At 36.3% G+C, this 14,967-nt stretch overlaps 1 protein-coding gene across 1 annotated transcript; it reads right to left on the bottom strand.

Moving 5' to 3' along the window:
- Positions 1 to 6,214: 6,214 nt before the first annotated feature.
- On the bottom strand, positions 6,215 to 14,598 carry TRMT10A (tRNA methyltransferase 10 homolog A (S. cerevisiae)). Its single transcript, XM_006876379.1, has 7 exons — positions 14,394 to 14,598; positions 13,392 to 13,554; positions 11,443 to 11,514; positions 11,128 to 11,202; positions 10,039 to 10,188; positions 8,205 to 8,310; positions 6,215 to 6,483 (listed from the first exon to the last, which is right to left on the bottom strand). The coding sequence occupies exons 1-7, from the start codon at positions 14,576 to 14,578 to the stop codon at positions 6,215 to 6,217; spliced, it is 1,020 nt and encodes a 339-aa protein (XP_006876441.1). The 5' UTR covers positions 14,579 to 14,598.
- Between the last annotated feature and the right edge of the window lie 369 nt (positions 14,599 to 14,967).

The following is a 14,967-nucleotide window of genomic DNA, read 5'->3' as shown; positions in this document are numbered from 1 at the left end:
TGGTCTGTTCCACAGTCTGCCTCTGGCCTTGTTTTGACTGATGATATGGAGTTTTTCCATCATCTCTTTATGCAGATGTAGTCAATTTGATTTCTATGTATTCCTTCTGGTGAGGTCCATGTGTATAGTTGTCTGTTATGCTGTCTAAAGAAGGTATTTGAAATGAACAAATCATTGATTTTGCAGAATTCTAGCATGCATTCTCCAGCATCATTTCTATCACCAAGGCCTTATTTTCTAACTACTGATTCTTCCTCTTTGCTCCTAACCTTTGCATTCCAGTCACCAGTAATGATCAATACATCTTGACTGCACGTTCGATCAATTTCAGATTGAAAAAGTTGGTAGAATTCTTCTATTTCACCCTACTGGCTTTAGTGGTTTGTGCATAAATTTGAATAATAGTGGTATTAACTGGTCTTCCCTGTGATGGATATTATCCTATCACAGGCAGCACTGTACCTCATGACTGATCTGGATATGTTCTTTTTGACAGTGATTGCAACACTATTCCTCTTCCATTTCTCATTCCCAGCATAGCAAACCATGTAGTTGTCAGATTCAAAATGGCCAATACCAGTCCATTTCCACTCACTAATGCCCTAGATATCGATGTTTATGCGTTCCATTTAATTTTTGGCTATTTCTAATTTTCCTAGATTCATACTTTGTACATTCCATGTTCCGATTATTAATGGATGTTTACAGCTGTTTCTTTTCATTTTGAGTTTTGCCCCATCAGAAAATGAAGATCCTGCAGGTTTTTCTCCCATGGGCTTTACTTCATTTGCATCATCACAGTCAATTCTACTTTGAGGAGGTAGCTCTTCCCCAGTCACATTTTGAGTCCCTTCCAACTTGAGAGGCTCATTTTCCAGCACTATATCTGACAGTGTTTCTCTGCTATTCATAAGGTTTTTAGTGACTAAATATTCAGAAGTAGTTCATCATTCCTTTCTAATCTGTCTTCATCTGGAAGCTCATCTGAAACCTGTCCACCATGGGTGACCCTGCTGGTATTTAAAATACCGGTGGCATAGTTTCCAGAATCACAGCAACTCACAAGCCACCACACTAGACAAACTGACAGACGAGTGGTGGGACCTTGAATATAGTTCACCTGAATTTAGAGGCCATCTCAAGAATAGATTTTATGTATTTGATACTAATGATCAAAACCCAGAAGATCTGGAAGATGACCTCAAGAACATCAATGAAGACAAAACAGATGAAAAAAAAAATGATAGGAAAGAAAGGGCATAAATTAATGTCAGAAGAGACTCTGAAACTTGCTCTTGAACATAGAAAAACTAAAGCAACAAGAAGAAATGATGAAGCTAAGAGAGCTGAACAGAAAATTTCTAGGAGCTGCTAGAGAACATAAGTAAATTATAATGTGGATCTAGAAAGCCACAGAGGAAGAACATGCTCAGCATTTCTCAAGCCGAAGGAACTAAAGAAAAAATTCAAGCCTTGGGTTGCAATATTGAAGGGTTCTATGGGCAAATTTTTGAATGACACAAGAAGCATCAAAAGATGATGGAAGGAATACACAGAGCCATTGTGCCAAAAAGAATTGGTCTAGGTTCAAACATTTCAAGGGGAAGCTTATGATCAAGAACCAATGGTACTGAGGAATAAATAAGGTCAAGATGCCCTGAAGGTATTGGCAAAAAACAAGTCTCCAGGAATTGATTAATAGAGATGAAAGTTTAATAAGCACTAACTCCAATCTATACCATTTTTTTTTTTTTTAACATCAATTTACACCCATATATGTTCTCAGCACTCTTTTCTACCCCTTTCCTTCAGAATTGGGTGGCTTCATGAAGGACAAAGGTTTTTAAACAAATAAAAGCTAAAAAAAAAACCCACTATTAATATCAACAGCTACACAAATTGGCTTAAAAAGCTCATGGAAAAATTCCATTATCTTTTAAGTCCACTTTTCCACAAACTGCTTGAAACTCTCTCCCACACACTTTTGATGTATATGTAACCTAAAGCATTAAAAGGGCACAATAAACCAAAACAATATTGAGTAGTAAAAGGATATATTAAGAGCTTAATATTAAAAATTTATGTAATTAAAAAATAACAAATGCCTCAAAATTATTTCAAAAGAGTTTATCATTCTCTTATCAACTTAAATAACATACCAACCTTAAAAAATTGGTGAAAATTAAACTGCAGTCTTTGGGTAATGACATCCATTCCTAATATCTCTTTTGGTTGAATTTGTAGGTGAGTCTAAACAGGTGTACATGGTTCTTATTTAGCCTTACTTTAGTGGAAGGACAGGAAGCCTTAATCATTTAAAAGCTCCACATGAAGGTGAATGTGATGAACAATTTTTGCTGAATAGACTTGGTTCAATCATTTCAAAGTGCATATAGCATAGTGGTTAGGAGCTGGGCTGCTAACCTCAAGGTCAGCAGTTCGAAACTAAATCTTTATGGGAAAAGTTTCTCCAGCTGCTCCCCAGGAGAAACTGTCTGCTCCCACAAAGATTTTAAGCTTCAGAAACCCTATGTAGTATCGCTGTGAATTGGAACCGATGCCACAGCACACCACCACAACCAACGGACAGATGTGTTTTCTGAGTTGTCTGTAAAATCAGACATTCATAACCCCAGGATTGTCTGTACTTGTAATGAATTTTCCCTTCCTTTCAAAATTAAAACTGTGCCTTATTTTGTATTAATTAAATACAAGAAGTCCTGGTATAGCTCTGTAGGATAAGCACTGGACTGCCAACTGCAAGGTTGGCAGTTCAAACCCACCAGGACCTCCTTGGAAACCCTATACAGAGTTACTATGAGCCAAAACCGACTTGACAGCACTTAACAATATCCAATAGATTCTGAATATATCTACATAGAGACAGTGAACATCACTAAATCTAATGAACTTTCTAATATTCATGATGTAATTTGAGAGACTAAAGAGTAAAATCAGCTTATTTTGCCCAAACTCAATGAAGGTTCCTGAAATTTTACTTTAGCTGTGGCAAAGAATAATCACTACACTTATAACTCATCTACATAATGGGTCTCAGTGTGGCATTGTAAGATAAGCAATAGACTGTTATCCACAACGTCAGTAGTTCAAACCCACTAGCTGTTATTCAGAAACCCTGTATAGGGTTGCTATGAGTTGAAACTGACTCAATGGGCACTTAACAAAAACACACATAAGGTTGCAATTGGTTAAGCACTAGACTAATAACAGAAATTCTGGTGGTTCAGACTAACCCAAAGGTATCTTGGAAGAAGTGCCTGGTGATTTGTTTCTTAAAGATCCCAACAAGTTTTCTAATGTGCACACCTGGAGTTTCTATGAATTGGAATCAACAGCAACCAACAACAAAATTAAAACAGTTCCCTTTAGTCTCATCCTCTCGCCAACTTTCCCATAAAAAAATTTTAATTATATATGTTTGCACTAAATTAAAAGTGTTCTTAGCATTAGTCAACACAACTACCCACATAAACAATATATGGCAACGTAATTGTTTTTATCAATAATGTGAGAAGCAGAGATGATGTGGACAAACATACATTATATGCATGTTTTCATATACATTTCTTACTTACATAAACAGACATTTACATTAGCTTGAATATTATGAAAGTAGGCTGCTATTGTTATTGTTGTCAGGTGCCATCGAGTCAGTGCCGACTCATAGCAACCCTATGCACAACAGAAACAAACACTGCCCGGTCCTCGGCCAACCTCACAATTGTTGCCATGCTTGAGCCCATTGATGCTGCCACTTTGCCCATCCATCTTGCTGGGGGGTCTTCCTCTTTTGCTCTGACCCTCCACCTTACCAAACATGATATCCTTCTCCAGCGACTGGTCCCTCCTGACAATATGGCCAAAGTATGAGAGACAAAGTTTGGCCATCCTGGCCTCCAAGGAGCACTCTGGCTGCATTTCTTCCAACACAGATCTGTTGGTTCTTTTGACAGCCCATAGCACTTTTAGTATTCTCCTCCAACACCATAACTCAAATAAGGTATTCCTTATTCACTGTCCAGCTTTTGCATGCATGTTTTTGTTGTTAAGTACCACGGAATCGGTTCTGACTCATAGTGACCTTGCACAGGGTTTCCGAGGCTATAAATCTTTATGGAAACAGAAAGCCTCATCTTTCTCACACAGAACAGCTGGTAGTTTTGAACTGCAAACCTTGAGGTTAGCAGCCTGATTCATAACCACTATGCTACCAGAGCTCCTTTCGTATATGAGGTTATTGAAAATACCATAGCTTGGTCAGGTGCACCTTAATCCTCAAGTTGAGAACTTTGCTCTTCAATACTTTAAAAAGGTCTTGTGCAGCAGATTTGCGTAATGCTATTACATTGTTTGCTTCCATGAGTGTTGATAGTTGATCCAAGAAGAATGAAGTCCTTGACAACTTCAATCTTTTCTCCATTGATAAGAATGTTGATTAGTCCAGTGGTGAGGATTATTTTTCTTTACATTGAGATACAATCCATATGGAAAGCTGTGGTCTTTGATCTTCATCAGTATTTTAAATCCTCTTCTTTTTAGCAAGGTTGTGTCTCATCTGCGTTATCACAGGTTGTTAATGAGTCTTCCTCCAATCCTGATGTCATGTTTTTCTTCATAGAAGCCAGCATCTTGGATTATTTGCTCAGCATACAGGTGGAATAAGTATAGGGAAATAATACAACACTGTTGCACACCTTTCTTAATTTTAAACCATTCAGTGTTCCCATGTTCTGTTCGAACAACTGCCTCTTTGTTCATGCAATGTTGTCCATAGCTTGTCATGATCCACACAATCAAATGCCCTTTGTGTAGACAATAAAGCACATGTAAACATGAAGTCCTGTGTGTGTGGGCTAATGTGTCAGACTGCAGTCATTTGAACTACAAAGTCGGTGGTTCAAGCTTACCAGCTGCTCCTTGGAAATCCTATACAGGGTTGTTATGGGTCGGAATTGACGCGATGGCACTTAACAACAACAAACATCAGATGCACATGAAGTTACCTTTATTCATTTTAAAAGTAAAAAGATTTTTTTCAAACTATGGAAGCAAAAGATAGCCTGCTAAGATATGTTTCATTTTATTTTTATTTAACTTGTCATTGTGAATTGAGTGGTTTACAAAGCATATCAGTTTTCTATTTAACAATCCATAAACATTGATTCATCCCATTCATTGCAATTTCCACAATGTAACATCAGTTATCCCATTGCCTCCCTGTTTCCTGTTTCCATTCCTCCTTTTTTCCTAACTTTCCAAACTTTGTCCATGAGTAAATGCTGCCCTTTGATCTCAAATGGTTGATTATTTTAAAGTGTGTGTTATTGTTTCCTTTTGCAAACCTGTCAAAAATTTTATTTTTATCACTGAAATTATTTACCAATACTATACCCTGTACAGGGTCGCTATGGGTCGAAACCGACTCGACGGCACTTAACAACAACAACACAGGAATTAGAAGTCTTGGTGTGGCGCTGTAACGTTGGCAGTTCAAAACCATCAGCCACTCTTCAGAAACCCTATGCAGGGTCGCTGTGAGTTGGAACTGACTCAATGGCACTTAACAACAATAACATAGGACTTAAGAAAATTATTAAAGAGATTCTTGTCTCTTCAGTGACTGTTTCAGAACTGTAAAACTATATGGCAAATGATCAACAGATATGGGTTCCACAGTCCAAAGATATAAACTGCTGCATCTGTCAACCTGATACTTTCTGAAATCACTGTATTTCTTTGAAGTAACTAAACTGAACATAAAATCTACAAACTAGTAGTAGGTAATCCTCAAAACAGAGCATTCTGGTAGTCATAGGAGATTTATGAATATCTGCTCCGACAGATATGTAATAGATCAGAAAGATATTGACATGAACATAAAATAATTAAGTTGAAAGGACAGAAGGCACATTCTGAAGAGTACAATCCAATAAAAGGGAATGAAGACATACTATTAATAAAATAAAATTCCCTAAAAACTCTTATCTTTCTAAACTCTTAGGCTTAGAAAACAATTTTAAAAAACAAATGTACACATTTAAGTCAACCTATGCAAAAACAAAAAGAATACTTTACCAGTTTAAAGGGTCTTTTGTCAGCTTGAAAAACAAAACAAAACAAGTAAGAAAAAAAATAGAATTTTCTTCCTAGTTTTTCCTTTCCCCCCCTGAAACTAAAAGAAAACCATATAACATTAGTGTGGTACAGAGTTCACTGTAGAGTCTGTGCTATTTTCTTTATCTGGCTTTTCTTCTTCATGGGCTGAATCTAGTTCATTTCTGCTATATTCCTCCTCACTGCAATCACTGTCCGATCCACCTTCAAAATTGGTACATTTCTTGTCATGCGAAGAACTTTCACAGGCTTTTTCTGTGGGAACAGCTCCTTTACGCTGGGGTAAAATAGTAAAAAATGCCTCTTGCCAGTCTCTTGTTTCCAGGTATTCCAGAATAATCTCAAACACTGCAATAAAAACAAACTCCATACATTTCTTAGCCAAGTACACCAAAATGTTGCATATTGCCTTTTAAAATCCATTACTTTTGTGCCAGGAGTGCTAGGATGTCTAAAAAAACTAATTTTATCTTTTCCTTCTTCTATATGCTGTCAGGGGCAATTTGCCTCAAGAGCCTGAAGTCTGCCCCTCCCCTCTAGCTTTCTCTCAATTCAGGTCTTAAGCAGTCAAAGGCTTACCATCATCTCTTATTAATTACAATCTACAGACAAAAGACCTTTTTAGTCTCCTTTCTATTTTTCTTTATCCCTTTCACATACTGACATAAAACTAAGGGAGGAAAAGCAAAAAACAAAAACGGCTAGCATTGAATCTAAATTTCTTTTATATTTCCTAAAAAGAGTCATGAGTTCCAACTCAATGGCATTTAGCAACAGCAATTCTGGGAAGCTTCTTGCCAGCTTTTTCTGTTTTGTGCTTTTTTTAAAAACACTGGTGGTGGTGGTGGTAGTGGTTATGTGCCATCGAGTTGGTCTCAACTCATAATGACCTGTAAAGGGTTTCCGAGGCTGTAAATCTTTGACAGCATAAAGCCTCACCTTTCTCCAGTAGAACTCCTGTAGTTTCGACCTGCTGACTTTGATATTAGCAGCCCAACTCATAATCACTAGGCTAAACATTAAGAGTAAAAAATGTTAATACTGTTTCCAAGTAATTTCACCATAATACTGTTGAAGGTTTAACTTTGATTGCTGTTGTTGTTAAGTGCCGCCAAGTTGGTTTCAAATCATAGTGACCCTGTATAGAATTTCTGAGGGGCGACTGGTGGGTTTGAACTGCTGCCTTTCTGGTTAACAGTCCAATGTTGATCCTTCAGTGCCTCAATAGGACTCCAACTATAGATTTTCATTACTTTGTGGAAAAGTAATTTCCATTATGTACCAAAGGTTTTATAAAAAGTTTGAGGAGTCCTGGTGGCGCAATGGGTTACCAGCTGGGCTGCCAACTGCAATGTCAGCAGTTTGAATCCATGGGAGGGAGATGAGGCTTTTTGCTTTTGTAAAGATTTACAGCCTCAGTAGCCCTATAAAGGATTGCTACAAGTCAGAACCAACTCAACAGCATACAACCACCATAAGCAGTTCACTTCCTGGCTCAATAATGGTTTCATTTCCCTAACTCCCTGTTGTTGTTGGTTAAGTGCCGTCAAGTAAACTCTGAGTCATACTGACCCCATATTAGGTTTCCAGGGATGTAAATCTCTGAGGGAGCAGAAAGCCTCCTATTTCTCCCATGGGGCAACTGCCTGCTAGATGATGAATCAGATTAAATAGCCATTAATATTCATTCAGTGACATGGAAAAAGATGACAAACGGGAAAAACTCAGAATTATAAAACTGGGTGCACTAGAGTAAGAATTCAATGATGCAATAAGCAAAATTACACCTGCATATAAGAACTAGAAGGAAATATGCCAAAAGTCAACAACAAGGGTCTCGGAATAGTTAAGATTACAGCTTGTTTATTTTTCTTCAACCTTTTCTACATTTAAATTTTTTTCTAAAATATGCATGTATTATATTTGTAATTTAAACAAATTAAAATGATTTTTTTTTTTTAGTTTTGTCTCCTACAATATTTTCCATTGTCTCAAACGTAGATACATTTTTCCCCCCATAGTGTTCACTAAGGTATATTATATTTTCATTTTACCACTTTATAGCTTACCATGATTAACTGCCAAAACTTTTCGACTATTCATCTTCACAAAATTTCCAAGGGGGAGCTGTGCATGTTCAATTCCATAATCTGATGCTTGTTTATATGTGAGTCCCTAAAACAAAGACACTGTGACTTAAATGATAACATTAACACTTTTAAATTAAGGTCTATGACAGTATAAATAATTAAAATAACTTTAGTTCAGAGAATATTATCTGAAGAGTTGTGAGCATGTATGCATGTGTGTACTTAAATGCTAAAGTGGACACATTCTCTTGATAATAAGTATGTTGTTGTTATTGTTAAGTACCGTGGAGTCACTTCTGACTCATGCTGACGCTGCACAGGGTTTCCGAGGCTGTAAATCTTTACGGGAGCAGACCGCCTCATCTTTCTCCCACGGTTTCAAACTGTCGACCTTGAGGTTAGCAGCCCGATTCATAACCACTATGCGACCAGAGCCCGTTGATGATAAGTATAGTGACAGACATTTGGGGCATCATCATCTCTCAATATAGATAGTGGTCAAGCATGTAGAATCTAGCACAGTCAGACAGGTTTCAAAAGTTTGCTTTACCACTTACTACTACTGAGTTTTTTTTGTAATTTCTCTGCGCTTCAGGTTCAATGATAAAATGGTGATAATAGCACTGACCTTATAGGTTTCAGTGAGGAATTGTTATTGTTGTTAGGTGTCATTGAGTCAGTACCGACTCATAGCGACCTTATGCATAGCAGAAAGAAACTCTGCCCAATCCTGGGCCAACCTCACTACTGTTACTTGAGCCCATCGATGCCACCACTTGGCCAATCCATCTTGTTGGGGGTCTTCCTCTTTTTCTCTGACCCTCCACCTTACCAAACAGATTAACTTTCTCCAGCGACTGGTCCCTCCTGACAATATGTCCAAAGTATGAGAGACGAAGTTTGGCCATATTGGCCTCCAAGGAACACTCTGGCTGCACTTCTCAATTGTCACCATAATACCAATGATGTTGTTTTTGTTGTTGTTAAGGGCCTTCTGACTCATAGCAACCCTGTACAGGGTTTCCAAGGAGCGACTGGTACATTTGAACCACTAAGCTTGTGGTTCAGACTGACTTTGCGGTCTAGTGCTTTATCCCACAGTGCCATACCAGGACCCCTACATGCTTTTACTTGTACATCAAATTCGTTTATCAGAGTTTCTTAGTTGTTACCATAATACTAATGATAGCTGATCTTTACTGAGCACCTACTGTACAGTTATCTTTCTAAACATATATTAACTAGCTTACTCCTTGTTGTTGTTATGTACCGTGGAGTTGGTTCCGAGGCTGTACAGGGTTTCTGAGGCTGTAAATCTTTATGGGAGCAGAAAGCCTCATCTTTCTCCTGCGGAACAGCTGGTAGTTTCGAACTGCTGACCCAGAGGATAGCAGCCCAATTCATAACCACTATGCTACCAGAGCTCCTTAGCTTACTCCTTAGGATAACTGAAATATACAGTAGGTGCTCAATGAAGGTCAGCTATCATTGGTTTTATAGTGACAACTGAGAAACTCTGATAAATGAATTTGAAGTACAAGCAAAAGCAAAAATAAAAGCATACAGGAGTCCTGGTGAAGTACTGTGGGATAAAGCTCGGGACCACAAAGCCAGTCTGAACCACAAGCTTGGTGGTTCAAATGCACCAGTCGCTCCTTGGAAACCCTATACAGGGTTTCTATGAGTCAGAACTGACTTGATGATCCTTAACAACAACAAAAACAATACCATTGGTATTACGCTGACAATTGAGAAACTCTGATAAATGAATCTGAAGTATAAGCAAATGCAAAAAATTAAAGCTTATAAGCACCTTGTGATGATTGTGATCTACTAATCCTCCAATCACATAGGCCTTCGAGTCATCTAATTCCTTTAGTACATTGGGAGAATCTGATGTAAGATAAATCAGGTCTTCTTTTTTTATAAGTTCAGTATAGTGCTCGGGCTTGATATGGATATCCTTAAAGACAAAGGGGAAATGAGTATGAGAGAGAAAGACTATCATGTGAAAATTGGTAGTGAGAATGAAAAAAGTATAGGAACAACTCAGGACTTCTGCAACCAGAACAGAGTTCTTCAGGGACTGTTAACAACCGCCTTATAATTCATCGTTACTAATGACAGAATGGCACAACCAAACAGAAAGAAAACATGAGCCACAGGGTATTTAAAATTTCTAATAGCCTCCATTGGAGTCCTGAAATGGTGCTGTAGGATAAGCACTAGACCACAAGGTCAGTTTGCACCACAAGGTTGGCAGTTCAAAATGTACCAGCTGCTCATCGAAAATCCTATGCAGGAATACTATGAGTCGGAATCAACTTGATGGCATTCAACAACAATGGGCATATTAAAAAACAAAAAGGAAAAAAGGTGAAATTCATTTTAAAAATATGATTTAGTTAACAAAATACAGAGAAAACGTACTTCAACCTACATATTAAAAAAATTATACAATTCAAATTAGCCACATTTAAAGAGCTCAATAATTACATGTGGCTAGTGGTCACCACGTCAGACAGTGCTCATTTATTAAAAACAGAATATAGGAACACTTTCAAATTTTAAAGTGAGTTCACTCTTAGATAGCAGGGCCAATGTGTTAGGGAGAGACAGCACAAAGACCTTAGATTTTTTCCCCATTGTTTAATATGTTTTACCATTGGCAGTACAATGGCAGTTGAGATTTAATAAGAGCAAATATAAAAAACCAAACTTAACATTCTATTCTTGAGCTGCTTCCCCATGCATAACTTTAGACTTACGTCATCAGTGACACACAGGGCTCAGAGACAGCTCATTCCTATGTTCAATATCATGGAGAATTAAGACAAAAATGCAGAACCTTGTAAGTATAACAATAATTGGAATTAGGAGAGAGTTCATCTGTTTTAGTTACCTTCCAATTTACCCATCCTTTGTCATTTTCATCCATGTTTTTTTTCAGCTGCCCTCCATGGCTGGTCAAGTAAAACTTACAAATGATTGATAGGCATAGATAGAGGAAAAGAACAAAATGACTAGTTAAATACAATATTTGATTTTCCTAATATACTTATGTGATAATCAATGAAATACAAAATATATTGATACTCACTGATCTAGAAAAGAACAAATTTGGTACATGCTTTGTACATGTGAGGATAAATTTGTGACACTTTTTGATTATAGGACTTTGTGATAGAAACTGCAGCTTTAAATTCCAGAGACATACCTGCACAGGATGCAAGGCTCGTCGGTTTTCTGCATAACATCGCTGAATCTGCTTATGAAGTTTCTTAACGTCCTGTAGAAGAATGCATTTCATATTTAAAGCAGGGCTACCAGCATCATCTAAGGTCGTTCCACACTCTCAGTGGAAGCAGAGAGGTGACCAGACAGGCACTGAATTCTTTTGAAATACAGGTCCATCCTCATAATTTTAATTCAACTTCCTTAAAACTAACAAAATAATTACTAGAGTAAATAAAGCCATCAGGTCAATTCCAACTATGTGCGTCAGAGTAGAAAATGGCTATATTTTTAGAAGAAGAGTATCATGCCTTTCTTCTAAGACATTTCTGGGTAGACTTGAACTACCAACCTTTCAGTTAGCAGCCAAGTGCATTAACCATTTTCACTACCAGAGACGCCAAATATTTTATAGGTGACAGATTATTTTCTATTTTATACCATTTAAAATGCTAGCTTATGAAAACCTTCTTTTGTAAAAACCAGCAAAAAGGAAGTAATCCTTTTAGAGACATTTTACTATAATTTTCATGATTTCCAATGGCTTAGAAAATAATTAAAGCATTTTTTCACTCACACTATGCAACAATTAGGTTTCTCTAAATGTTGAATATGAAAGAATTCTACCAAGTCAATTCTATTTCTATTATTTCTGTTTAGGATGAATAACCCCTCCCACCCCAAAAAGCAAAAGGAAAAAAAAGTTACAGTAAAAATGAGGTTACTGAGTTTTAAAATCCAATGATGGAGAGTCTATTATACATACATATGCAATACACATACATAAACACACAACATTGAGTCAAAAATTATCTGCACTCCTGTTATACTAAAATGCCCATCCACATCCATGACTGATGACAACACTGAGCATTCATGTGAATGATTTTGTTGAATAGACGAGTCACAGTGGATTATGTGGCAAATAATTTGCAAATCCATCATGGCTCTGCCTATGAAATAATCTATCACAGATTTTAGTTTCAAAAAGTTTGTGCGAGATGGTTACTGAAACAACTTACAGATGAGCACAAACAGAAGCATTTGGACATCTGCAAACAAAATTTGGACAGGTACTCGAAAAAAGGTAAAAGTTTCTATTAAAAAAAATAAAAAGTTTCTGGTGACAAGACATGGATTCATCACTAAGAGTCTGAAAATAAATGGCAAGTATGGAACAGAAGCATCCTCAATCACCAAGAAAAAGTACAAAAGTCAACCATCAGCTGGAAAATTGATGCCTACAGTTTTCTGGGATTCTCAAGGTCCAGTATTGGAACACTATCAGGAAAAAATGTTCATCAACAGTGTTCCTTACAGTGAGATGCTTACTGAAGAGCTGAAGCTTAAACTCTGGATTAAATGCAGAGGACTGCTATCTGGGGGCATTGTAATCTTGCCTGACAATGCATGTCCGCACACCTCTGCCCACTGTTGACACTCTGCAAAAATATCATTTTTAGGTGTTAAAGCATCCTCCCTATAGTCCTGATCTTTCTCACTGGACTTTCACCTCTTTGCTCCCCTGAAAGCAGCCCTTTGAGGATGAAGATTCACCTCTGACGAAGAAGTGAAGACAGCAGTGCATTCGTGACTCACAGCTTAGCCAAAAATATTTTTTAATAAGGGAATATGAAAGCTTGTTGAGAGATGGACAAAGCGTATTGAAAAGCAAGGAGATTATGTCAAAAAATGATGTATTTGTCTTTTTTAAAAGCTGATTAAAATAAATTCTACAGCCAAAGGGTGGATAATTTTTGACTCATCTTCATATGTATGTATGTATAAATATATGGAACATATTATAATTTAATTTATAAGTTAATTTAATACTGAGGGAACGTGGGTCTTCAAAAACTTCATTTAGATGTACAATAATTTAAATTAACGCTTAGTTCACCTATAGAATTTTCTGATAATGATTCATGATACCTTTAATAGCATCAAGTCGTCAAAACTACAGTCAACAATAAGGCGGAGTGTGCTACGAACAACATCTCTTCTAACACGTTTTCTGTCATTTCCATCAGAGTTTGATTCCAGTTGACACTGTCGCTCTAACTTCTTTCTCTTACGTTTTTCTTTTCGCTTTTGTCTAAAATTAGTAATTGAAATAACTATTACCATTTGTATGATCAGATTTTCACAAGACTTCTAAACAGACAAAGAATGGCTTAAAAATAATTATGTTGAACTGCTGTTATCTGTGGGGCAAAAATGGTTGGATATCAGCAAAACATTTAGCAAAAGCAATCTAAAGCTTTCTATTCAAATATTAATTATACTACTCAACAGTCTAATTTATTCTTGGTATCACACTACATATTCTAAGAAAAATTTATGTATACTGAATTATAGAGTTTAAATCAATTTTATTTTTATCGTTCTTCCCCTACATGATTTCCATGTAATGTTTATGTAGGAAAAACAAATAAACTTGTTGGTTAACAAACAAATGAAAACTCTTATATACTTTTTCTCTAGTCTACATAAACTTTGGTTTATTTTCTCCCAGTAAATGTATTAACTAACATAATAAAATCATAGTATAAAATAACAGTTTCAGCCAAATTGTTATCATCAAAGTTTACAATGCTGCTTCTATCAAAATCCATTTTAGTCCAAAATTTGATTTTAATGAATTGGTTATTTTTGCACCATACTGAAGACATGGATACTAAGTATATTCTTTATCTAAATAGGCTGTTTCAGAAACTGCTATTAGGTTCTGGGCAACAAAACTTGTTCAAGGCAAGTTTATCAATATTGCTAAACACAGTAGTAATTTAAATTACATATTGTTTTAACAGTCAATTAACAGTGTTAGCTAGCTCTGTATACATAACCCTGATTTTAATAAACAAAACATTTATGAGATGGGTTTGTATCTTGTTTCTGAATAGGGGTAGAGTATACACATTTTGAAACACATACTTGCGGAGCTCTCGTTGTTCTTCCCATTGTTTTTGTTTTATTAGCTTCTTCATCTGTCGTTTAGACATGGGTTCGAACCTTTCACCGGACTTTAGCTTCTGACTCTCCTCTATATCTTCATTTAAGTTTTGCTTCCTTTCAACATTAGACGTCTCAATAAAAGCTGGTAACATTTCAGATGACATAATTCGGTGCTTCTAAAAAACTGAAAAACAATTTTGACACAGAAAATTCACAAACATACAAAAGTAAAAAAAACAGCAACAAATGAACAACAGATCTGACAAAATTAAGTCATATTATTAATAACTAAGATTATAACTTAGACAATTAAATGTCATTTATTGATAAAGATCATCTAGGTATCAGTTAGATCCATTAAATAACATTTATGAGCAAGTTGGTGAAAATCTGGAGAAATGGGTGTTCTCATATATGGCAGTCACGGAAAACTTTTCCAAAAGGCAATATAGAAAAATGTTCACTCTCTTTCAACCAGTTATTTCCTTAGGATAAATTGCTGCAAATAAAATTATAAATGTATACACACAAAATGTACAAAAGCTATATATAG

Source organism: Chrysochloris asiatica, unplaced genomic scaffold (genome assembly GCF_000296735.1).
Source record: "Chrysochloris asiatica unplaced genomic scaffold, ChrAsi1.0 scaffold00377, whole genome shotgun sequence".
NCBI classification, from domain to species: Eukaryota; Metazoa; Chordata; class Mammalia; order Afrosoricida; family Chrysochloridae; genus Chrysochloris; species Chrysochloris asiatica.
This window is presented reverse-complemented; position numbering and strand designations above follow the sequence as displayed.

Bases quoted from the DNA above. Each gene is read 5' to 3' on its own strand.
- TRMT10A (XM_006876379.1), bottom strand. From the start codon at position 14,578: ATGTCATCTGAAATGTTACCAGCTTTTATTGAGACGTCTAATGTTGAA. The intron at 13,555-14,393 runs GTATGTGTTTCA...TACTAATTTTAG, and splicing joins GAACAACGAGAGCTCCGCAA to ACAAAAGCGAAAAGAAAAAC. The intron at 11,515-13,391 runs GTATCATGAATC...ATTCTTCTACAG, and splicing joins ACGACTTGATGCTATTAAAG to GACGTTAAGAAACTTCATAA.